Source organism: Dermacentor silvarum, chromosome 10 (assembly GCF_013339745.2).
Source record: "Dermacentor silvarum isolate Dsil-2018 chromosome 10, BIME_Dsil_1.4, whole genome shotgun sequence".
In the NCBI taxonomy this organism is placed as follows: Eukaryota; Metazoa; Arthropoda; class Arachnida; order Ixodida; family Ixodidae; genus Dermacentor; species Dermacentor silvarum.
This window is the reverse complement of record NC_051163.1, coordinates 138,888,184-138,911,801: the sequence shown is the minus strand read 5'-3', so window position 1 is coordinate 138,911,801 and position 23,618 is coordinate 138,888,184. Positions and strand designations below refer to the sequence as shown.

The following is a 23,618-nucleotide window of genomic DNA, read 5'->3' as shown; positions in this document are numbered from 1 at the left end:
TCCAACATAAAAAAAAATGTGCCGTGAGAGCAGTCGTGTTCTTTGTGGACTCGATTGTTCAAACAGCGACGGCGCCTTCTGGCATTGGTGTCGCTTTCTGTGAGACCCATTTCAGTCAACGAGCTGAGCGTGTTGCAGGGCGCCCAGTGCGAGCGTCCGCGCCGTCGTGCGTGCGAGCCGGACCCGTGCGGCTTGGGAGCCTCGTGCCTCGCTCGCGGCAGCGCCTTCTCGTGCCGCTGCCCCGCGGGCCGCAGTGGCCGCCTGTGCGAGGGCCGAGCGGCGGTGCCGGACTTCGCGGCCGACGGATACCTGGAGCTGCCGCGCCTGCACAACGTGGGACAGGCATTCTCCCTCGAGCTGTGGTTCCTCACCAGGGCTCCGCAGGTACACCCATTCATCCCTCCGCACCACGTTGAATCGGTGACAGAGCGAGGACGCGCAACCCCCTTCGCCGCACTTGAGGGGTTCCTTGACCGATTACTTGCAGCGTTCGTGGAGACAAACTGCGGGCTGCCCGGCATGCAACTTTGAAGGGCAACAATTTTTCACTTGCACTAAATTGCCTATAAACGTATAGCACATACTATCAATGTAATCTCGGCACAGCGTTCAAAGTTATAACGCTTACTTTCATGTTTTATTGCGATAGCAATTATATGGACACTTCTACCGGATTTCTGCTGTCGCCGTCGCCGTCGCCGTGAGGTTCCCTATAGATAAAATCTTCGCCGCGCGCCGTATGCCCGAGCGTAAGCGTGCGCGGACGCGCGCTATCACGGAGAGCGAACGCACTCAATCACCCAGGCGCAAGCAAGGAAGGGGGAAGCCAGCGCCGGAGGGAGCGCGGGAGGGGGGGGGGGGGCGCAATTCTACGCTGCCAACAACCGCGCTCGTCGCTCGTCCGCACCGTCTCTTATCTCCACACGGCTCTGACCTTTATGCGCCGTGCATTCGCCGCTCAGTTTCCGTTGAAGCGACAGAGCGCACGTACCGTCGCCCGCTGCTGCGGCGTATAGATGCGCTTGCTGCCAGCGTTTTGACAGTCGTTGTCTGCAGTCATTCAGTGTGATCTATTCATGTTTGTTTGTGCGCGCTCACACCACGCTTGTTCAATCAGTTAGTAATATTCGGGCCACATTTTCCAACGCACGCTACACATGCAATGCTGCCCGGATCGGCAGTGCAGCGCTACAGGTGTGTCCCTTCTCACGCGATGCCCACGGGAAGCGCTTCTCATCAACACCACCGTTTCACACGCGCCTCCTCGTGGTCATCGAGTCTCTCTTCATGTCGGTCTACTTACGCCACAGCACACCTGCTTACTTAATCAGCTCATGTTTACTACACTTCATATTGCTACCAAAGCCGCTCACCTTACTTCGTATGACATTGCTGTGTTGCTATCGCATGCATTGCTTCGCCCTTAGGGCGAAACTGTGACATTTTTTGATATTTTGAATAACTCGCTGTCATCGTAGTCTTTCGAGCTGTGCCTTGTTGTGCCATTGTTTCACGCAGTGTTCAACTCCCTTTCCCCTCATTTTTCTTTTGTATTTACGTTGCACTTTGTTGTAGGTACACTGTCCTTTTTACAATTGTTGTTTTTATGCATTGCGCTCTAAAATTAAATTCCCTGCAAGTTTTTTTTTTAATGTACGCGTGCGCCAGCACTCAGACGTTAGGGTTGTTTCTGGCCACGTTAAATAAACGTGCGTGATGATTGGTATCATAATAATTCATGGTACGTCTTTTACACATAGAAACTTTATATATACATATATATATATATATATATATATATATATAGGAAGTATTTCTTCGGAATTGGTGTTTAATAACTTCAAAGTGCAGGCGCACGTAGAAACACAAAAGCATTTTAATTTAGACGCGTCGGCCGGGGTCCGGCCTTCATGAAGTGTGCGATTGCACGCACACAGAGCTCATTTTATACATTTTCTCTGTAACTGTATCAATTGAGCTCTGTGTGTTTACAATCGCACTCTTGATGACCCCGGTCGAAACGTCGACACTAAAATGTTTGTGTTGTTCTACGTGCGCCTGCACTGCTTTTAACTTATATATATATATATATATATATATATATATATATATATATAAGCATACAAGATGAAGGGCGTCGCTCCAGACCCGAATGTATATTCAAAAAAAAAGGAAAAAAGACGAACGTTTATGACATATTTATTGACTGACGTTTCAGCCGAAGGACCGTGGCATTCGATTCGTGTCAGTCATTCCGACGAAGGCCGGTCCTCCGGCTGAAACGTCAGTCAGTGAATATGCCATAAACGTTCGTCTTTTTTCCTTTTTTTGAATATATATATATATATATATATATATATATATATATATATATATATATATATAAAGTTTATTGGACGGGAAAACATTTTAAGGAGCGGTGGTCGGAGCCCCTCAGTTCAGGACCGCACTGGCCTCTGCTGCCTGCCTGACCTGGCTAATCACGGACTTTTGTCCTGCCAAATCGGAACGGGCGACCTGTGCCTCCCACTGCTCCGTTGTGTTATTGTTATTCAGCTTATGAGGATCCTTAGTTGACTCCCAGGTTACATGTATTAAGGTGGGTATGCCACCGCACCAGGAGCACTTGGCCCTATAATAGCGATTGGTATACATGGCGTTTAGCATTTTTAGATGGCGGAATACCCGGTCTGTATTTGCGCCAATCGGCGGCCTCTTCCCCGCTATGTTGTGGGTGAGGCGGCGGGTATTTTCTGCGGAGTCCGCGCTGATGAGCAAGGATATCTTTGGCATTTAAATTGATAGCATTTTGTGAGGGATAGTATGAGGGGTTGGGGTTAGAAGAGGACGCCATCGTTCGGTCATTAGACCCTCGAGCTAACGCGTTAGCCTGTTCATTCCCCCGTAGCCTCGCGTGCCCCGGGCACCAGAGTAGGCGATGGTGTGGTTGAACGATTTGGGGATTATCGCGAGGCTAGCCGTAGTCACGTGCCGCTTGAGAAAAATGCAACATGCCTCCCGGAAGTCGGTGACCACGACGAGTCCATTTCCGAACGCTCCGCGTGAGCGAGGGCGATCGCCACTGCTAACATTTCGACCGTGGTGGGGGAGCCCGCCGTGGTCGACGCGGTAATTTGCTGATGGCTGATCGTGTTCACGACTGCCAGGGCGTACCTCCCTTGGTAGCGCTTCCCGGTCGCCTCTGCATACGCAGCTGCGTCCGTGTAGTACGTATTGCACCTAGTGTTATTGGAGTACATCGTTTGAATATGTTGTGCGCGTGCTTTGCGCCTTTCCTTGTGTGCTCGGGATGCATGTTCTTGGGAATTGGAGCTACTGTAATTTTGGATCTCACCGAAGGAGGGATAATTACGGCTTTTAGGTGAGATAAATGGGGTATGCTGGGATATTGAGTCGACCCAATATTACCCTACCAGTTTTTGTGAAGCTGCGGCACTCCCTCTGTCGCATCAGAGTGGCCTGCCTCAGTTCGTCGAAAGTCTTGTGTACTCCCAAGCGAACCGCGGAGGTTCATTTAGGCAGGCCCAGAGCTGCCTGAAAAGCTGTTAGAATTATCGAGTTGGCCTGCCTTTCCTTTTCCCTGTTCAGGATTTCTTATGGTAACCCATATGTGGTTCGACTAATCACTTAGGCTTAGGGTATCGTTTTCACGCATTCCCACCTTTCGATACGTCACTCGGCTTATGTGGGCTATGTTATGGGTTGCAGATTTGAGGATTTTGAGTGTCTGAGCTGCTCTCCCGTCACTCTGAAGTCACAAACCCAGGACTCGCATCATGGGACCGTTTGTTATTCGACCTTCTGGATTTGCACCCTTTCGCGTGTATTCGGATGACCTCGGATTTTTCGGGCGCGCACTTAAGCCCGCTCTCCCCGGAAAATTTCTCCACCGCTAATGCCGCGGTTTTGAGCGTATACTCTATCCTCTAGGGAACCTCTGCTCACTCACAGCGTGATATCGTCCGCGTAGAGCCTGTAACCTAGGTCGGGTATCCTATCCAGTGGATCGGAAAGCCGACCTAGGTTACATACTCAACACAGTTTTGTTACCGCGTTTTTAATTTATCTTGAAGTTGTTCTACAGTATCGTAAATTTTCAGTCTAGACTACCTGCGATCTTTTGTGGTGACTTCAACATGGACTTATTATCAACAACGGGAAATAAGCAAAATCTCATTGACATTTTCTGTTCTTTTCGATATAAAATACCGACAAGAGCATACCGACGGATGCCTCTGAAATCCTGCTAGATCTGTGTTTTACCAACTATCAGCCACGTGAATGCGATGCAGGGATACTGATAGCTGATTTCAGTGATCACTTGCCCTTTTTCTCTTTTTTTCACGCCATACTTGACCAGACATAACCAAAGTACACAAAATACATCCGTTACGTGCAGAATAATATCTATGGACAGAAGTGCGGTTTTTAAACGTTTAGTCGCAGGTACTAACTGGAATCCTGTAATGAAAGACCCCGTGGCTTCATATCGCCTCTTTTTACATATTATGAAATACCTTTCTGACATTGCATTTCCTATGGTAGCAGTTAGAAAACACCAGAAATCCAGGAAGGAGTGGATAAATTCAGGCCTTTTGAGGAGAATAAACGAGCGCGACAAGCTATTCAGTTTATTATTGCGATAGCAATTATATGGACACTTCAACCAGATTTCTGCAGTCGGCGTCGCCGTCGTCGTCGCCGTCGCCGTCGCCGTGAGGTTCCCTATAGATAAAATCTTTGCCGCGTGCCGTATGCCCGAGCGGAAGCGTGCGGGGACGCGCGCTATCACGGAGAGCGAACGCACTCAATCTCCCACGCGCAAGCAAGGAAGCGGGAAGCCAGCGCCGGAGGGAGCGGGGGGGGGGGGGGGGAGGGGCGCACTTCCACTCTGCCAAGAACCGCGCTCGTCGCTCGCTCGCACCGTCGCTTATCTCCCCACGGCTCTGACCTTTATGCGCCGTGCATTCGCCGCTCAGTTTCCGTTGAAGCGATAGACCGCACGTACCTTCGCCGCTGCGGCGTATCCGCTTGCTGCCAGAGTTTTGACGGTCGTTGTCTGCAGTCATTCAGTGTGATATATTCATGTTTGTTTGTGCGCGCTCACACCAGGCTTATTCATTCAGTTAGTAATAGTCGGGCCACATTTTCCAACGCACGCTACACATGCAATGCTGCCCGGATCGGCAGTGCAGCGCTACAGGTGTGTCCCTTCGCACGCGCTGCCCACGGGAAGCGCTTCTCATCAACACCACCGTTTCACACGCGCCTTCTCGTGGTCATCGAGTCTCTTTTCATGTCGGTCTACTTAAGCCGCAGCACACCTGATTATTTAATCAGCTCATGTTTACTACAATTCATATTGCTACCAAAGCCGCTCACCTTACTTCGTATGACATTGCTGTGTTGCTATCGCATTCATTGCTTCGCCCTTAGGGCGAAACTGTGACATTTTTATCAAAACAAGAAACTTAGACGCCTCAGCCAAATATTTAAAAAATCAGAAATAAACTAGGCTCTGATATTAAGCCTGCACGTGCCGCATATTATGAAAATATGTTTGCTAGCGTATCCAAACACTCGAAAAAAGTATGGAAAAGGGTAAATGACCTTTTGCTTAAAAATGACAAATCTGTTATATCGGAGCTTCTGATAGAAGATAAACCATGCTGGGGTGTATTGCTTTCCAATAAGTTTAATGAACATTTCCTGAAACTGGCGTTTCGATGATCTGTGTTGACGAAAATGGCAGTTATACTTCTTACGTCACTGACAATGTTGTATCCTCAGTTTTTATTGCGATAGCAATTATATGGACACTCAAAAGCAGATTTCTGCCGTCGCCGTCGCCGTGAGGTTCCGTATGACGTCAATGGAGATGAAATCGTCGCCGCGCTCCGAACGCTGTATGTGCGAGTGAAAGGGCGCGAGGGGCACGCGCTTTCACGGGGAGTGAACGCACGGCGAACAAACGCGCGTTCTGCGCCGTGCTCCCTTAAGGGCTGCAGAAGTAGACGTCTCTTTCCTCCTTTACAATCACCATATATGTAGAGCAAACGCGCCTTCTTCCGATGCGCGAGAGGCCGTAGGGGAGGGGGGGGGGGTGGGGGGGATAGGGAGGGAAGGGAGGCGACGTATAGCTGCGGCACCAAGTGCCTATTTATATCAGAGGCTCCGGCAACAGTCACCAACGCCGCACGCATTTTGAGCGAACGCGGGCAAAACGCCGACGGCGTCGACAACAGTTCTGCGTGTTGCCGGTGCTGCGGCATGTCCAAGTTTATACAGCTGATAAAGCTAATATCATTACTCCGTATAGCTCTCTACGAATTTGCTATCGCAATTGATGCTTCGCGTTTCAGGTGAAACTGCGACAACATTTTTTTTGTTCCCCACAACTGAATCCGAAATATACACACTATTGCAAAAATTAAGGAAATACTGCGCATATGGCGTAGATGAATTAAAGCCTCAGCGTATTAAAGTAGTGGTCCATATTATAAGTCGGCCGCCATCGCATATATGTACCGTAGTTCTCAGTTCTGGTATTTTCCCTGATGATTTAATGATCGCAAGGGTATCGGTTATTTTTAAGGGTGGTAATAAAAATGATTTTATTAATTATAGGCCAATCTCATTATTGCCTAAATTCTCTAAAGTTTTTGAGCAGCTTATATACTTACGACTTTCTAATTATTTACGGCAGGAAAAGGTGATCATAAAAGAACAATATTGTTTTCAAAAGAAAAAATCTACTGAAATGGTCTTACTAGATATTAAAGAAATTATACTTGACAGTTTTGAACATAAATTACTCACTTTAGGGGTCTTTCTCGACCTCAAGAAGGTTTTGATTCAGTTAAACACCATATCTTGTTACTGAAACTGCCGAAATACGGAGTTAGGGGATTGGCTTTAGAACTAATAAAAAGGTATTTGACTAGTCGTCAGCAATATACTGCGGTGAGTGACACTAAATCCAATATGAATAAAATCACGTGGTGTTCCACAAGAGTCAATCCTAGGCCCTTTGCTTTTTTTTTTCATTTATGTTAACGACATTCATAACCTACTACTCACACCCGACATAGTACTATACGCTGATGACACCAATGTATTCTTATCTGGTAATGCGCTCAATCTTCTTGAACAATAAGCAAATCCTTGGTTGAGACATGTATCTGACTGGCTGAAAAATAATGGACTAGAACTAAACACTAACAAAACGAAATATGTTTTATTCCGCCCACGTAATAAGACTATCACAAGAGAAGCTAACATAACATTTGAGGAGCCAGAAATTGAACGCGTCACAGCACATAAATTTCTTGGGGTACTTTTTCAAGAGCACTTAAACTGCTTCTTGCACACCAATTACATCCGCTCCAGCATTTCAAGATCTACGGTTATTATTTGTAAATTACGACAACTGCTTCCACAATGGTTAAAAAAACAACTATATTACACAATAGTTCAATCACACGTCCTCTACTGTCTTCGTGTGTGGGGGAATACGACTAAATCAAACATGGATAAAATTCATGTCTTGCATAAGAAAGCTATGCGACTAATCGAAGGAGTACCACACAGGTTTCATACGGCGCCTCTCTTCAAAAAACATCAAGTACTAACCATTATAAATGTCATGAAAAAAATCGCGATGGTTATTTACAATCAAATAAAATCTAATCCTTCAGGTTTTTTTCAGAGGCATCTTGCGAAAGACCACTGCCACAACCTACGTCATAAGATTTATAGAAAAGAAAAGTCACGCACCAATTACTGAACTGAGCTATCAGATTCCGCCTTTTTTGAACCAACACCCTTTTCTATAGGTACCCTGATTGAGGTTATCGACTCATACCGTGTTTTTAAGAGCAAGGTACATTCATATTTATTATCAATACAAACATAAACCTTGTTCATGTTTTATGTTGTCAAAAGTATTTGCTGTTGTCTTTTTTTTTCACTTTGTGTCATTTAGAAGTCACTAAAATCAATTCATTCGATGTCATTTGCCTGCGTTAATTTCGTCATATTTTTGGTTTCATTTGTATATCTTGTCGTGAGTTAAATGTGAAAATTCTTATTTACGTACAAGAGCGTTACATTGCTGAGCTGCTTCGTCTGTCTTATGCCATTGTTCTTTTTTCCTGCACTGTAATAGCTTATGCTAAATTGTAACGTTGAGTATTGTGTCTTTGTTTTTTTTTTGGGGGGGGGGGGGATTTGGGTTTCCGGGGGGCAGGCGCCCTGTCAGGCTTTTTTGCCTTCTTGCCGGTCCCCTAGGCAACTGTATATGCGTGTATATATACATACTATATGTATGTATATATTTTATTGGTTGCCTCAAAATAAACTTGAAACTTTAGACCGCGCGCGAGGTGACACATCGCCATGTTGAAGAGCAGAGGAGGCGCTCCTTGAGGCGTTCCTTAGCTAGGCTTCGATGTGATTTGGCCAATACTGATGCTCGCCTCGTGGTTGGAAAGAAACGCTCTTATGTAGGTGTGCGCATCGCACCGCGGGTTCGAGTTCCTCGAGTATTGCGGCGTCAGAGACGTTGTCCAAGGCTCCTTTGAGGTCTAGTGCTAGGACTAGTTTCTCGTCGCGTTACGGTATATTAGTTCGGATTTCGTCTCTAAGTAGGAGGAACGCGTCCTGGCAAGATAAACCGTGCGAAATCCTATCATGCAGCCCGGGAACCAGCTCCGCTCTTCCAGGTATCGCTGCAGTCTGCTGTGGATCACCCTCTCATAGAGCTTACCCAGGCAGGACGTGAGCGCGATACCGGCCGGAGTGTATCGATCGAGGGATTCCTGTTTGGCTTGGGGATAATGATTATTTTAGCCAATTTCCACCCTTGGGGCAGTGTCTCCCTTCGCCCAGCACGTTATTAAAAACCTTTTGTTATTTTCGCTAGGGCTACCAAATTCATGTTTCGAATCATTGAATTTGTGATCCAGTCTGGGCCCGTGCCGATTTTTTAACTGCGGCTTGTGCCACTTCGTACACTTCCGCGTGCGTTATTTCTTCGTCTAATTTAGGGTTGGCCTCTCCCGCGCATGGTCTCGCCATGCAGGGTGATCCCGTCACGGGTTAGGGTCCTCTGAATTTGTTTTGCAGGACGACGACTAGTTCTTGGTCTGCGCCCTCGAAGTTGTCTGCTATAATTTGGAGCTGCTTGTTATTCTAAGTACGTGTGCTCATCGGATCTAGCATGCTCCGGAGTATTCGGCACGTACTGGTCGTTCCCAGAGTCCCCGATAGGTTTCCGCAGAACGTCACACTCTCGTTTTTAGCTAGTTCGTTGGCGTCGCCATGGGCTTGCTCTGCCAATAGAGCGATGCGTTGTCTCAGGTGTTTGTTTAGGCGTTGTCTTTTCTACCTCTTGACCAGTTTCCGCCTCTGTTCCCATAGGTTGACCAGGTGAGAGTCTATCACCGGCGCCTCCGCTGTGCATTCAATTGCTTTGGTGGTGTCCCCGTGCATTCGTTGAGGGAATTGAGTCCATTCCCGCATGTTGGTCGGGGCGGTATCCGACTCCTCCAGCGCCCTCTGGTGTTCTCTATAACGAGGCCACTTGGTGATTGCTGTTGTTCTCCCTTTGTTGGGCATGAAGAGCGCTAATAACGTCAGAGACGCACAATGGGTTTACACACAGAACTTCCCTTCGAGCTATATAGTAGCTGCAAGGCGTGTGTTGCGCGCGAGGCGTTAGTTTTTCATCACCAGGAGGCTTACAAAAGCGTGAAACTGGACATGGCATGGGCGTTGTGTTCGTCTCGTGACGTATGTGGAATTGGCTGCACTAAGCACGTATTATGCGCAACGGTGGCGTTTCCTATAAGGGGATCGCATACGTGCTTCGTCTTTATACCAGATTGACAGAGCGCGCTTGGGTGTCTTATCCGCTTGTTAGTATGGGTAGCCTTGCGAAAACCTGTTTTATTCCCTTCAGAAATTGTTGCACACTTTGCTACGAATGTACGCTAATGCCTTTGATTCGTTTTACTGATGTAACCTTTGCAAATCCACTGCCTTTTTCCGTACGCGTCCTTTGATCTGAGCGACATACAATGAAAATCGCTGATTCACTTTCACATACGTAGGGTCTCTTGCTCTACAACGGCGGAGGATCCTCGGGCCGAGGTGACTTCCTGGCACTGCGACTTGAAGCCGGACGTGTGCAATTCCGATACGACTTAGGTTCTGGGGCAGCGAACGTTTCGTGAGTATGGCACCCGCTAACCTCCGAGCTACCCTTAAGTGCATCCACATTCGGCCCGCCTTGGTGGCGTTACGCTGCTAAGCCCGAGGGCGTGGGATCGAATTCCCGCCGCGGGGTACACACAAAACGCCCGTGTACCGTGTATTGGGTGCACGCTAAAGAAACCCAGGTGTTCTAAATTAATCCGGACACTATGGCGTACCTCTTCATAATACTGTGGTTATGGCACGTAAAACCACAAAATTTATTAGAATATGAATCTACAGTCGTGCGATAGATGATATGAATGTCACCATTTGATTTATTAATACCGTTGCAATGGTTTTCTTCCATAAAATGTTTTCTGCGATATCTGAAGCACACGAGGGTTCACAGCAGCTCTGGGCGTACAGTGGGGACACTACCATATGATCTTTGAGCACTTTGATTCTTCTAAACTGTAGAAACGACTTCGTTCGAGGATTCCGTACATGAAGGTGTTAAAAAAAAATTATGTTTAGGTTGTACGCATACGCTACGGCAACAACTCATTCCGGTGTCAACTGGCGTATCCGACTTCGCATGCCGCTGCTTGGCACGCTGCAATCGCCGGACTATATCCACGCCTTTCAATTCAATTCAATTTAATATTTATTTTTTTAATCATAGAAAAATACACAAAATCTGTCTAGAACCTTAGCCACAAGTTATTGCTTTATCACAACGTTATCGTTGTGTTAGTGCAAGTAAGAAAACCTGTTTCACAAGCAGGTCGGCGTGGTAAAAAGAGAAGCTTTACAAGTAATAGAGTATATAAATGTAACAATAGTTTTAGTTGTATGACAAAGGCAAAAAAATAACACATGTGTTACAGACGTGTACCATAGCGCCTCTCCACTAAGGCGGACGCCCTGAGGGCATTTTAGATAAATGAATGAATGAACATGATCTACTTGGAAGAAAACGTCCTTCGATTTCACATTTGGGGCATGTAAAATTATTTTTTAGAAGGTCTGAAATAATTCAATAGTCAATTTACGAAATAAAATATAGGTGTTTATGGAATAACTTTGCAGCACGAGACAATGATGGACCTACAACAATTTTGACAATAAGCTTTGTTTGTTGTCTCTGCTGGTTGTAAATACTTTATATACTTTATATAGCCATACTTATATAGATAATTGAGCATATATAAAGTATATAGATGCTTTATATTTCCCATAGCCGAGTGTGTTGAAGAACGTAAAATGCTGCCCCTATACGAATCATCTTTTTAAAGTCTCTCCATAGGAAAGATTATTGCCTGCCGCAGGTAGTAAAGGGCCAGATCATTTCGATTGCTTGGAAAAACGCCATAAATTACAGCGCGAATAAGTATTTCCACAGGTTTCACCAATGGGTTCCATATTTGATAGCCACAAGGTTGTTTCTGCAACTCCTGACCTGAAGCGAGCCAGTTATGCATGACTTCACTATGGCTTGCTCCTTTATACGCTTTTGCGACCAGACGTGTCAATAATGACAGAAGCACACAATTTCCTTTCATGCTGCAGGGGATCTGTACTGCTCGTGTAAGTACATTTTTTACTACCGAATTATTTTCCTTATAAATAAACTTGAAGTTATGTGTTTAACGACAGCCTCGTCCACTGAAAATAAATTGGCTGCGCAAGTAAGAAAAGGACGTTCATGACAAACAACAAAAATAAAGAACGATGTCATTGGAGATAAGAAACATGCTTTTCTAGTGATGGCGCCCCCAGCTGACCGGAGACTACAAGCCAGACACAAGGAAGATGAATCACTTTTCTCCCTTATTTTTATTCAGTCGTCACTTTCTTCTTTTCGCTACAGACAGCCCGATGTAATTGATACTTGACTTACAAATTTTGCTACTGGACTTTTATGCTATAAGAAAATTGAATTTCGTTGTCGAACAATCGTCTCGACCGTTCCTCTAAGTAATTCCATGAAGCGACATCAAGCGACCAGCCGCAATGAAAAATGCGCGCTGAAATATTACATTTCCTGCAACAGTGGCCAGAAAAGAGAAGCCTTAATTTAGAGCCAACGTATATATAATGCACGACTTGTCTTTTGTTACTTATTTGTCTTCTTGATTTCACTTACTCCTACCCATAGTGCAATTTTTTTTCTTTTATTTATTTTGTAATTTTGTGTTTGGCGAAAGCATTCGTTTTATTTCTGTATGTCACAGGTTTTGACAAGGCATGCATTTTCTTTCTTTTGGCGCTGGTCGTTCTTATTATTAAAAGTATGAAAAACAAGCTTTAGCTCGGGGCCAGGTACAATTTCCCTGTTCAACTACATGTAAAGTGCAGAAATACTTTTAGTAGACAACCAATTGGAATAAAACTAATTTCATTTAGGAGAAAGAGCCTAATTCTACCTAATGTAGTAAGCGGAATTTCAATGTAGGGCATGGTAGTTTTCGCGAAGATTGCCGAAAGTAGGGAAGCTAAAAAAAAATGTCACAGTTTCGCCCTAACGGCGAAGCAATGAATGCGATAGCAACACAGCAATGTCATACGAAGTAAGGTGAGCGGCTTTGGTAACAATATGAATTGTAGTAAACATGAGCTGATTAAGTAAGCAGGTGTGCTGCGGCGTAAGTAGACCGACATGAAGAGAGACTCGATGACCACGAGAAGGCGCGTGTGAAACGGTGGTGTTGATGAGAAGCGCTTCCCGTGGGCAGCGCGCGTGCGAAGGGACACACCTGTAGCGCTGCACTGCCGATCCGGGCAGCATTACATGTGTAGCGTGCGTTGGAAAATGTGACCCGACTATTACTAACTGAATGAACAAGCGTGGTGTGAGCGCGTACAAACAAACATGAAGAGATCACACTGAATGACTGCAGACAACGCCTGTCAAAACGCTGGCAGCAAGCATACGCCGCTGCGGGCGAAGGTACGTGCGGTCTATCGCTTCAACAGGAACTGAGCCGCGAATGCAAGGCTCATAAAGGTCAGAGCCGTGTGGAGATAAGAGACGGTGCGGCGAGCGACGCGCGCGGTTGTTGGCAAAAGAAAAGTGCGCCCCCCCCCCCCCCCCGCTTCCTCCGGCGCTGGCTTCCCGCTTCCTTGCTTGCGCGCGGGAGAGATAAGAGACCGTGCGGCCGAGCGACGAGCGCGGTTGTTGGCACAGTAGAAGTGCTCCCCCCCCCCCCCCCCCCCCCGCTCCCTCCGGCGCTGGCTTCCCGCTTCGTTGCTTGCGCGTGGGGGATTGAGTGCGTGCGTCCCAGCACGCTTGCGCTCGGGCATACGGCGCGCGGTGAAGATTTTATCTATACGGAACCTCACGGCGACGGCGACGCCGACGGCAGAAATCCGGTTGAAGTGTCCATATAATTGCTATCGCAATAAAATCGAAGCAGTAAGTTAGCAAATTCGAAACTCTGCACCAAGAACTGACATGGCTGTGGTGTAAACTGCAACTGTTAAAGAATCTGAAGTGGGCAAGTATGGTATGTGTGTGTGGTATAGAGAAAGTGGCATAATGTTTATGAGCGTTCTGCAAGAGCCCTATTTACAATTCAGTGGTACATTACAGATCACAATAAGTTTGTCCATTTTACATGTCTGAATAGGTGCACTCTAAAGAATTGTGATATCGTATTTTACGGCTGTGTAGTCTCTATAATTTAGCTTGCTGAAATTCTGCGATGTTCAAGAATAAAAAAAAACATTGCTCTTCCTTGACCAGAGTTACGTTTGTCAAGAATGAAATCATTACGGCTTAAAAAGAAACTACTACCTGCATTTGGGAGACTTTTGCTTTTAATTCATCAAATTGGGTGCAGTTGTTGTCGAGCAAAACGACATTCGGCGAGATTTATTTTACGTGCTGACAGAATTCAGTCTTTTTTGCACTTTGTGCAGCGGCTGCAAAATCTTACTTTCGGGTTTCTAGGGAAACGAACCTCCCGGGATTCCCTGCTGACACTTTTCTGACGTTCTTTTCACCTCCTTAAATAACCTGCAGCACACTCCCTTGTCCTCGCTGTTTTCTTGTTTTGAACATTTTCGCTTCCTGCACTCAGCTTGAACCAATTTAGGGGGGAGAGATCCTTGACAGGAACACTTAGGGCTTTGCCGAAGATTCGCCTCAAATGGTTGGCTACAGGCTTCCCTTGTTAGGCCACTGTTAATCACGTGAAATCTCCATCTTCCTGCGAAACACTGTCTCGACGAGCGTTCTATGCAATAACACATCGGCCGTGAGTTACCTCTGTCAAAGAAGCTCACAGTTTGGAGAAGTACCAACTAAAGTCAAAACTGTGTCGCGCCCACTGCAGGTCCCCCAATGAAGTGACTCTGAACCAATGGCACGTGGTGCGTGTGACGCGCACTCGCAGAGAAGGCTCCTTACAGCTCGACGATGGACCCACGGTGCACGGAGAATCGAGTGTGAGTACCCCGCGGCTCGAGGTCCCGCCCTGTTAATTTCCTTCTCGTGGTTAAAGAGTTGTTATTGAGGTCCAACTGTTACAATTACCGGCTAAAATGCGGCTATCAAGCGCAATTGTTACTTTGCATGTCTTTTTTCGCGGCTATCCTCCAGCCGCATGTATTACAGAGTCTCTCTGTATTTACTTCAGCTTTGAGGGCAACGAGTCCACTCGTGACAGAGTAGTTGCATCCTGTGTCCCTACGGTATTTTAAGTCGGCATTCTTAGGCGTAACACTGCAGCTGGTTTTCCACATCGCCTCAGAGGTTGGTGGCGTTGCTTCTACCTTGCATCCCCATCCCTCTGTACTTGGTCGCGTCGATATCTGCACTGTCTGTAAACCTTGCTGAACCAGCACTGCGGCAATACATTTATGGCACTTTGACATACAGCAAACACACCTAGCCCCTCCAACCACAACATGGCTCTGAGGGTTATCTGAAGCCCATGAAAGCCCTTTATTAGGACTTGGAAGCAGTACTGCCATTGCACTATATCATATGTGCCACGTTGTACTGACGGTGAAGAGCCAGACAATATTATAACCATCACTTCTACCTGATGTCGCGCTGAATGGACAGTGAACAACCAGACAGTACGGTAACCGAGTCATGAACCGAACTCCTTATCGGGCGAATTTGTGCCCCGAAAATCAAGTAGTAATCAAGGCATAACGATAACGGTGAGCACGGTCGTCGGTCTTCGAAATCTTTCCTGCGGCTCAAGTTCGTCGGCTCATCTTGCATTGCAGCGTAATCAGTGGTGCTCATGTACGTTCCCGAATGTAACGCGCACCATTACGTCACGCAACTTTGTTTCGCTATAGAATCGGCGACAACATTCGCGAAATTTTCGACGCCAGTAGGCGCGTCTTGCGCTGAGCCATAACTTTGCAACGGTGGTTACCCAATAAAAAGGTACCCCTATTATGAGATACAGGTACGGGACGCATGAGCGCAGAAAACTGAAAAACGCAGAAGCTTCTTGCAGAATATTATAAACAGGAGCAAATATCTCAGTAGGTAATTTATTCCCAGAGAGAATAGGACGCCATGTTGGCAGAGTTTCCACAATTTAGTCCGTTTTGATGTGCCTCGATTACTTCTCTCTCCGTTTTGTCATATCTTGAACCGATGAACTCAGTTTTGCTGAGAATCGAATAGCAGCCACATACTTTGCAGTGCGTAGCTATGAGAATGCCGTATTGATTCTTTGCTGATGTTGTTAAAACATAGCGTGGTTTGCGCAATGTACTCTTTGACACAGCTAAGCGACATCCAATGGGTCACACTAGAAACGCACTCTGCGAATTTCGCGTCGTGTCTCGTAGAGAATGCCTGCTTTTGGTTGTGAATTTTAGCGCAGAGCTTAGAAAGCTTCACAACTACGTTGCGCTGAGTCTTACTCTGACAAATGTCAGCGCACCGCTATCAGGAACGTGCACCAACTAGCCCCTTTCAATTGCTTTATTTAATTACAAAGCTTGTACGGAGCTGCTGTGACATGTGTACGTTATGGTGGCTCGTCATTTTTTCACATTGCGTCACAATACGTGCATGCATAGGAACACCTGCATAGAGCGTTTTTGTTTGCCTCTGTCATTCCTGGGGGCTAGAAGTGTGCTTCGATCGCCTTCTGTTGCTTGTTTTCACACAAGTGTTCGTCGTCGTCTTCTTCCACAGCTGGCTCGTCGGCGTCCCTCGGCATGCATTTTGAGTGGATTAGTTATTAATAGGCACCATTTTCAAGATCAGTACACTTCCAGGTAGACAATAAAGGTTTCTCAACGATTTTCCGCTGTGCGACCCGCGTCGGCCATGTCTACGTTCGCACCGCCTGTCTTTGTCGGCGTTCCAAGCGCTTGCGTATCTAGTTTTCTTTCCTTCAGCTCTCCCGTGGTGGCGGTGCCGTCGAAACGTCACGCGCGTCTAGTTTCCTCCGGCTCCTCGGGGCGGCGGTCCCGTCGTCGTCGCGAATGTATATAAAAAACCAGAAAGGCACTTGCCGTTCTCCATTTTGAATTTCACTTTTCTTCTGTTGTCGCAATGGGGAGGCGGCGTGTAGTGCGGACTCCGGAGGAGCAACGCGCCGATGTGGTAAACAGCTTCGCTGGTCATCCACCTTCACAGTGCGGGATGGCTCATGATTTTTATTTTTTAATCTGATTGGCTGTCTATCATATACGTGAGCTGAAGTGACCCTTAATATCTAAAAACTTTATGGCATCGTCCACTCGAAGTTCAGGACGTGGACCTTCGTGCTGTTGTGTGAATGTTGTTGCTACGTGTCGGTCAATGCGGTTTACGCCTTCACCGGGCAGCTGTCGGAGTCGTGCAAAGGGTGCATAGGACGAAGGCGCATAGAAACATGTGTTGCCGCACGAATCGCTCCGCTCACACAGCGCTAGCTTTTACTCGCCACTCGGAGAGTTATTTCGAGGAAACACACTAGCGCAGCATGGATGGGATGGCCGCGGAGTGACAGAACAACAAAAGCACGCCGTGTCACGGTCCGCGCGTCATCCAGGCAGCCAAGTGACAGGCTTGCTGAGGCCACTTTTCAGCCAAGAGTGATCGGTAGCGATGACAAGCACAGACCGAAGTGGCATGAGGTGGCACCCATATGCAGCCAAAGCATTTCTCTCCTCAGGGCCCGCTGAGCGAACTAAACCTGGAGCAGCCGCTGTTCCTCGGCGGGCTGCCGCCGGAGGCCGCGATGAGCGCCGACGCGGGACCCCGCTCGCCCGGTCTGGACGGGGCGCTGCAGCGTCTGGTGCTCAACGGGGATGCCTGGGCCGACCTGGTGGCACGGGCGGCTGCCTCGGAACGCGTCTCCGAGCATCGTGGTCCACCGTGCATGGGCGGCGGAGCAGCGGGACCCTGCCTCAACGGGGGCATCTGTCTGCCCCAGCTGGCCGCACACTCGTGCCTGTGCCCGGCGCGCTTCGGCGGTGCCCTGTGCGAGCTCGCCTTCGACGAGGCCCAGAGGAGACCCGTCGCCTTTCGGGGAACTTCGTTCCTGCACTTCCGGCACGGCTCTAGGTAATCGCACCGGGGCAGCCTTCGAAATGAGCGCATTTTCGCCCAACGCCCCAGGACAGGTTGAGCAGATGTAGGGAGCGAAAGATGTACCATTTCAATCAATATAGCTATCACGTGTCACCCACTGACATCAAGAACAACACCAATGTTCTCTGAATAAATTAATGGCGTGCTGACAAGAGTCTATAAAAGTATCAAGCGGACAAAGAGCACATACACACAATATTCGCTTTCAAAAAAATTTATCACAGCTAATACACGTGAAGCGGAAATAGAGTGAAATTCAGGCGAACCTAGAAGACTTTCTGGAAGGCAGCAGGCAAAAAAAAAAAGAAGCCTGACGAAAGTGTGGCACATAACGCACTTCACATATGTAAATGAACCGTAAGCTATGAGCAACGCTAGCTCTGCCGAACGCGGCCGGTCGCTGGCACCGCGCACAACCTCTTCGGAAGCGCCACGTGACCAACCTGTTTCAGCGGGGGTAGTTGTTCAAAAACTCCCTTCTCAAGCTTACCACAAGAAAGAGAATTTTGAAGGAGTGAAATCATGTCATGTCACCCTTATGCTCTTGCAGGCAACGATCGCAATAAAATGTTCCTGTATTGCTCCCATATATGAAAATAAATATTCAAGGATGGAAGTTTCAGGGCGTATCACGTTTTCAAACTCTCATATGGGGTCATGTTTGTTTACAGTGCACATGAGGTTCGAGTGTGCTTATTTGTGATTGGAACCCTATACTTCCTTATTTTTAGTTTTAATCGTGTTTTGTATACCTGCCACTGTTCTATTTTGCGCCATCCACTTATCCAATACAGCAATAAACCAAGTAGGCCGCCAGACTAGGTTCTGAGCTCAAATGTGGTACCTGGGAGAACGGTAGCGCGAAGTAAAAAAAAAAAAGAAAAACTGGACGGCGAGATAAAGATGAGTGCTACTTTCAGGTAAGTTTTATTGAGCCAAAACGCGGAAGTAAGTTGTATGAAAACAAAGCAGAAGAACAGGCCTTGAAGACCAATAATCGATGCTGTAGAGAAGCAGCCATTTATTGAACGTTCGAAGAGTAAAAAACCCAATGAAAATAAAGTTCGTGCCGGTAACTTCAGTCCCGTCGGCGCTGCTATTCCAACATCGTTCTCTTTTATTTCGGTCTTTTGGTAGGATTTTCAACAGAACTGTTTATCAAAGCAATGCCAAAGGTGACAAATCAGACAAGGCTGTAGTACTACTTCGTAGTGTATAACCACATGTATTCTCATTGTCATTGTATTCTCATTCTCACTTAATTGTCACTGTCTACAAGTGCTGAGGTTGGGGTAATGGCGCACGGGTAACCATTTTCATGTATTGGCAACCATTCTACCAGTTTCCGCCCAAGCCAGCCTTCGCCACTGTCGACAATGCTGTGCCATCAAAGTAACGCTTTAGAGCGCAGCTCTTAGGAGTTCGTTCCTGGGGCAAGCGTCGGCGGCGTAACCGAGTGAACGAGCACAGCAAAAAATGAAAGCGAACGCGAATCACAGCGGGGCTGAAAGAAGCGAGCAGGAAAGGAGCGTATGGTGAAAGGTTGAGAAGCAAAGCGTAGTGTGGCGACGATGGCTACGAGATAGCGCCAGCAGATTCAGTAGATAGCGTCTAGTAGATATGTCTGCGGCGGCTGCTGTGCATCGCGCCCACCCGTCACCCACGCGCTCGCTATCTCCCGATTAGCGAGGTAGTCGTGCCACACTTTTTCAATTCAATTCTCTTTATTTACCAGAAACTATCCTGGCTGGACTCCTGGGCTAAAAGCTGCAAGAAAACAGCTTGACGGGGCCCAGGAGACCATACATTCATGACAACATGTGACAGGTTGCTCCGTTTGCAAGGTGCCGCACGAGAAAGATTGTCCGCGCCAGCAAATAATCGCGAAATCAAAACATGTATACAGCTGCGCTTAACTTTCGCATTAGGGAGTATCGTAATCGTCGGTGAATTTTTTACTGAAAACTGTCCGCTCTCTCCTACGATCACAAAGGCACCATTCGGTTTGTCGGATATGACATCAATGTTGATGTTATTAATTAATTAACTAATTAATTGTAGCTCTTGAGCTATTTAGAAGACGTATTTAAGACACGTCACGGCATGTACATGGTCTCGTGCTTTTTTTATCCATTTTTGGTAGCTCGTTGTCTTCATTAACATGGAGGCACGTGGCTGGTGCGACTGTTACTGCTATTTTAATATCATGGGAGGGTTCAGGCTAATACCATGGTTGTACGAGACGAGCGCTAAGCAATTCTTACTGCTTTGGTCATCGTCCACGCATTTGCGTTTCCTGTCGTGTCCTCTCGTCTTAATTTCTGGAAAAAGTCACAGTGCTGCACCGGTCCCCTGATTTGTTAATGCAAGTCAGCTTCCTCAATTTCCCACTGCCATAGCACCGTCTGCCCTTTCTTAGTGTATGTCATAAGCAGTTGGGTCTATCGCTGAAGGATGCTTTAGGACTGAAGGACTTGAAAGACCTGGCAGGACACATCGTCATTCGTCCGAGAATACCACGAAGATACAAATAAAAAAAAGTACAATGGACTGTTGAAAAAAAAATTGCAGTTGAATCAAAATTTGCACTGGTCCCGGACCAGACCAGGAAGAAACTCGTCGATTTCCGCTGAATTGGCCTATCATACACTCTAAGGATGGTTAGTGTATAATATCGTGAATAAGGCCACCGCTTATAGTTACATTCCACATTTTTTCGTCTGTGTTCACAGAGTGAGAAACTGTGAGACTTATCAATGAATTTTGTCACTTCCTTTGCCAAGAAGTCTAATGCCATACTACAGGAGCTCGTTTGCTTCCAGTAGGGCTGCAGGAATATGTAACGCAGATTTTTTTTTTTTTTTTGGCTTAGCGCAAAAAAAGTAAAATGCTGGTAGGACTGTTTGCAATATGCACCGGCAAGTATGGGCAGTTATGCATCTGCGGTTGTTAATGCATTTTCACACGTGTATACCTTAATACGGGTTTTTATTTTTCCAGGGAGCCTGGCGTCGACGAAGAGCCGTTAGGGTGAGTAAACGGCGTTTTCTTTACTATTCCGCGGATGGCGTGCCGCGCTTTCATCCACGAATGTTGTCTTTCGATTCCCATTAATTTTCATGTCGCACAGACACCTTCTTGGTAGACATAAGTATATGTGCGCTTTCTTATAACGTAATGATGGGCCCACATTGTCCGCTTAAAACATCCACTGACCAGAACGCAAAATACCATTTGATTGTCGTTTAATACGATATTATTTATTGGTAAAATTTGTTGTTTAATTAGGTAATGAAATTTTGAATTACCACAGAAAGTCGCGAAAAACTGCCTGTCACGATACTTTATAGTGAAACATTGTACTACCATTGAAGCCCCACCACGTGACGCCACATTTATATGCGTATAGGTTACATTTTTTAGTGCAGCGTTTCTACAGGGCAGGTGTTAGCGCGACTAGAGGTCCTCAAAAGTGTTTTACGATGTCCTTAAAACATTATTCACCAAGTACATTTTAAAATGGTATGGAAGGGGGTCGGCGATCTAGAGATCATGTGCAGACACCACTTGGAGTGTGTGGATCAATTAGGGGCTGAAATAAATTTGTTCAAGAGGCCTTTTAGCCTCTATTGACGGATTAAATGAAAGCTTGAAAGTTTACATGCTACCTGTGAGGAGCAAAGATGGTATCGATATTGAAACGTGTACTTATTTATCCTTTTTCTGGGAACGCGCCTGCGTGATTTGGAACTTACTCGAATGTTATTGCTGATTTCATCTGTTGTGAATGTGCTCGCCGAACTTTGCGTAATCAGAATGCATGGGCGACAGGAATCGTGAAATACTCTCAGGAAGGCAAGCGGGCCCCAGCGATTACGCTTAAGCGTTCGACGAGTTTCGTATAAAATCCGACGCGCGTAACCCACAGATGGGATTTCGACGCTCACCGACTGTGCTATCGTTCGGCTTCAAGGGTCACCTGTGTGGGTTAGCCCAATAAAGAGTTAGTTTCATGATTCCCAGTTTTTCTGCTGTGTTCGTCATCTTCACTACAACGAGACAATATTGCATTTGATGTGAATGGGGGCCTTGGTATGGGTGACGCGCAGCTAGAAACCTAAGTCTGTAGGTAAATTACAGCCTTTGTGATTACTTATATACGTAGCGGGCAGGAATTTTACCCACTATCTGGAAAGAAGTGACTGTTTCACAAAGCTCAAAATTCGAGGGATTGGGGAGCATATTATGGTGATTTGTGAACATTGTCAAGAGTGCAAGTTTTATAGCAGCTTTTACAAAAACGTCTTAAGCAAGTGCCTGAAAGCGTTAAGCGGGTGTTATGACCTCTATTTCCCAATGTGTTGAGAAAACTCTGTCACAACGAGTTAACATTTATTTAAAATGGGGCGAATGTTAAGCACATTGCCTGGCGAAACTTTCATGTTGGAGGCCTAATTATGCAAATAATTACGAAATGCACGCTTTGCACCTACTGTTACTCGTGATACGAAGTTTGTAGTTTGTTTTCCCGGTGTCCTCAGCGAACTAGGCACCTATAGTTCCCATTTGGGGAAGGAAGTCATGGTTGATCCCTCTTTCATAGGAATCGGTAAAACACGAAAGTGAAACGTGTGTTCATAGAAGCGGTTGCATGTTTGCTTCGTGAACTCACGGTCCGCTGTAGCGAAAGGTGCAGGATTTGCGGGTAGGCGACCGTGTTGCAGATTTGCTTGGCCCGCGGCGCGAGTCGCTTCGGCGAAGGTGCGAGCCTTTTAACAGCGAAGCTTTTTAATACCCCTGACACACGGGCAAAAGTAAAGTCCTTTGCAGGAAACCCCTTTTGTTACTTCGAAGGACCCTTTGCAGAAAGGAGTTGCGCCGATGACACACGGCAACTTCTTTAGGTGGTTCCTCAAATGAACGCCGCAAAAAAAAAAAAAAAAAACAAAAAAAAAAGCAGAAGAGAGCAACATTTACTAGAAGCTGCGCATGTAAATAACATTTACTGATTGCAGAATCTAAAAGCATTTTCCCCTATTTTTGATGGCTTATAATGCTCATATTTGGAATTCAACATGGCGGCGCTAGTGATGTCGTGCGGTTGTTTGAGAGTATAGCTAGAGTAAATCTTCACTTATCGACAAATCGCATTACCGCTAAGATTTAAAACATTTTACAAGATAAAAGAAATACTTACGGAGCACCTTAGTTATGCAACAGGTTTTCTTCTATTGATGAGTTGTGCAAACTGTATGCGAGAGTACACCTTTCCGCTTGAAAAGTAGATACCCGATCTTCATTCGCGCAAAGGTACTTTGCCGGGAGGGACATACTCCTTTGTCGTGTGTCACTGCGCTTGAACGTCTTTTCGGTAGATGTCCCCTTACCTAAAGTACTTTAGAGTGCCCATGTGTCAGGGGTATTGACCCTTTTCGCGGCGATCCCGTGGGCGCTGCCATGTTTGATCACGTGGTGACGCGTCCATTGCTTGCCTCAACTGCCTCCATTGCCTCCTTGTTTACAATGGAAGTGTATGACGTCGGTGCGACTTAGAAAACCGCTGTTTTCGGAGATATCTTTGACGGTGACTAGGTAGACGACACGAAGCTTTGATCACAGCTTCAGAGAACATGCAAACGCGCTTTCGGAGCTGATTAAGCTATGTCCAAACGGCGCAAGCAGCGCATATGGTGCTTGTTTTAAAAGCGGGGCTAAATATGTATTCCAAGCTATCCAAGCTTTCCGATTATCAATTCATCCAGGATTAGTGTGTTTTGCTCTTTGTTCTTTATTCGGGAAATATTTTGAAGCAGTGGCTTGTCAGTTTCTGACTCAGTGAAGT

General features: G+C 46.5%; 1 protein-coding gene across 2 annotated transcripts in view; it reads left to right on the top strand.

The window, feature by feature from the left end:
• LOC119430989 (agrin-like) overlaps positions 1-23,618 on the top strand; it is a 412,147-nt gene that overhangs the window by 367,492 nt on the left and 21,037 nt on the right. The window contains exons 13-18 of one of the 2 annotated variants that reach the window (XM_037698454.2): positions 139-384; positions 10,134-10,252; positions 11,788-11,805; positions 14,556-14,667; positions 17,358-17,749; positions 20,777-20,806. In XM_037698454.2, the coding sequence (XP_037554382.2) occupies positions 139-384; positions 10,134-10,252; positions 11,788-11,805; positions 14,556-14,667; positions 17,358-17,749; positions 20,777-20,806 (917 nt within the window). The remainder of the gene's footprint in view (positions 1-138; positions 385-10,133; positions 10,253-11,787; positions 11,806-14,555; positions 14,668-17,357; positions 17,750-20,776; positions 20,807-23,618) is intronic. The other variant, XM_037698455.2, reaches the window with a different exon arrangement.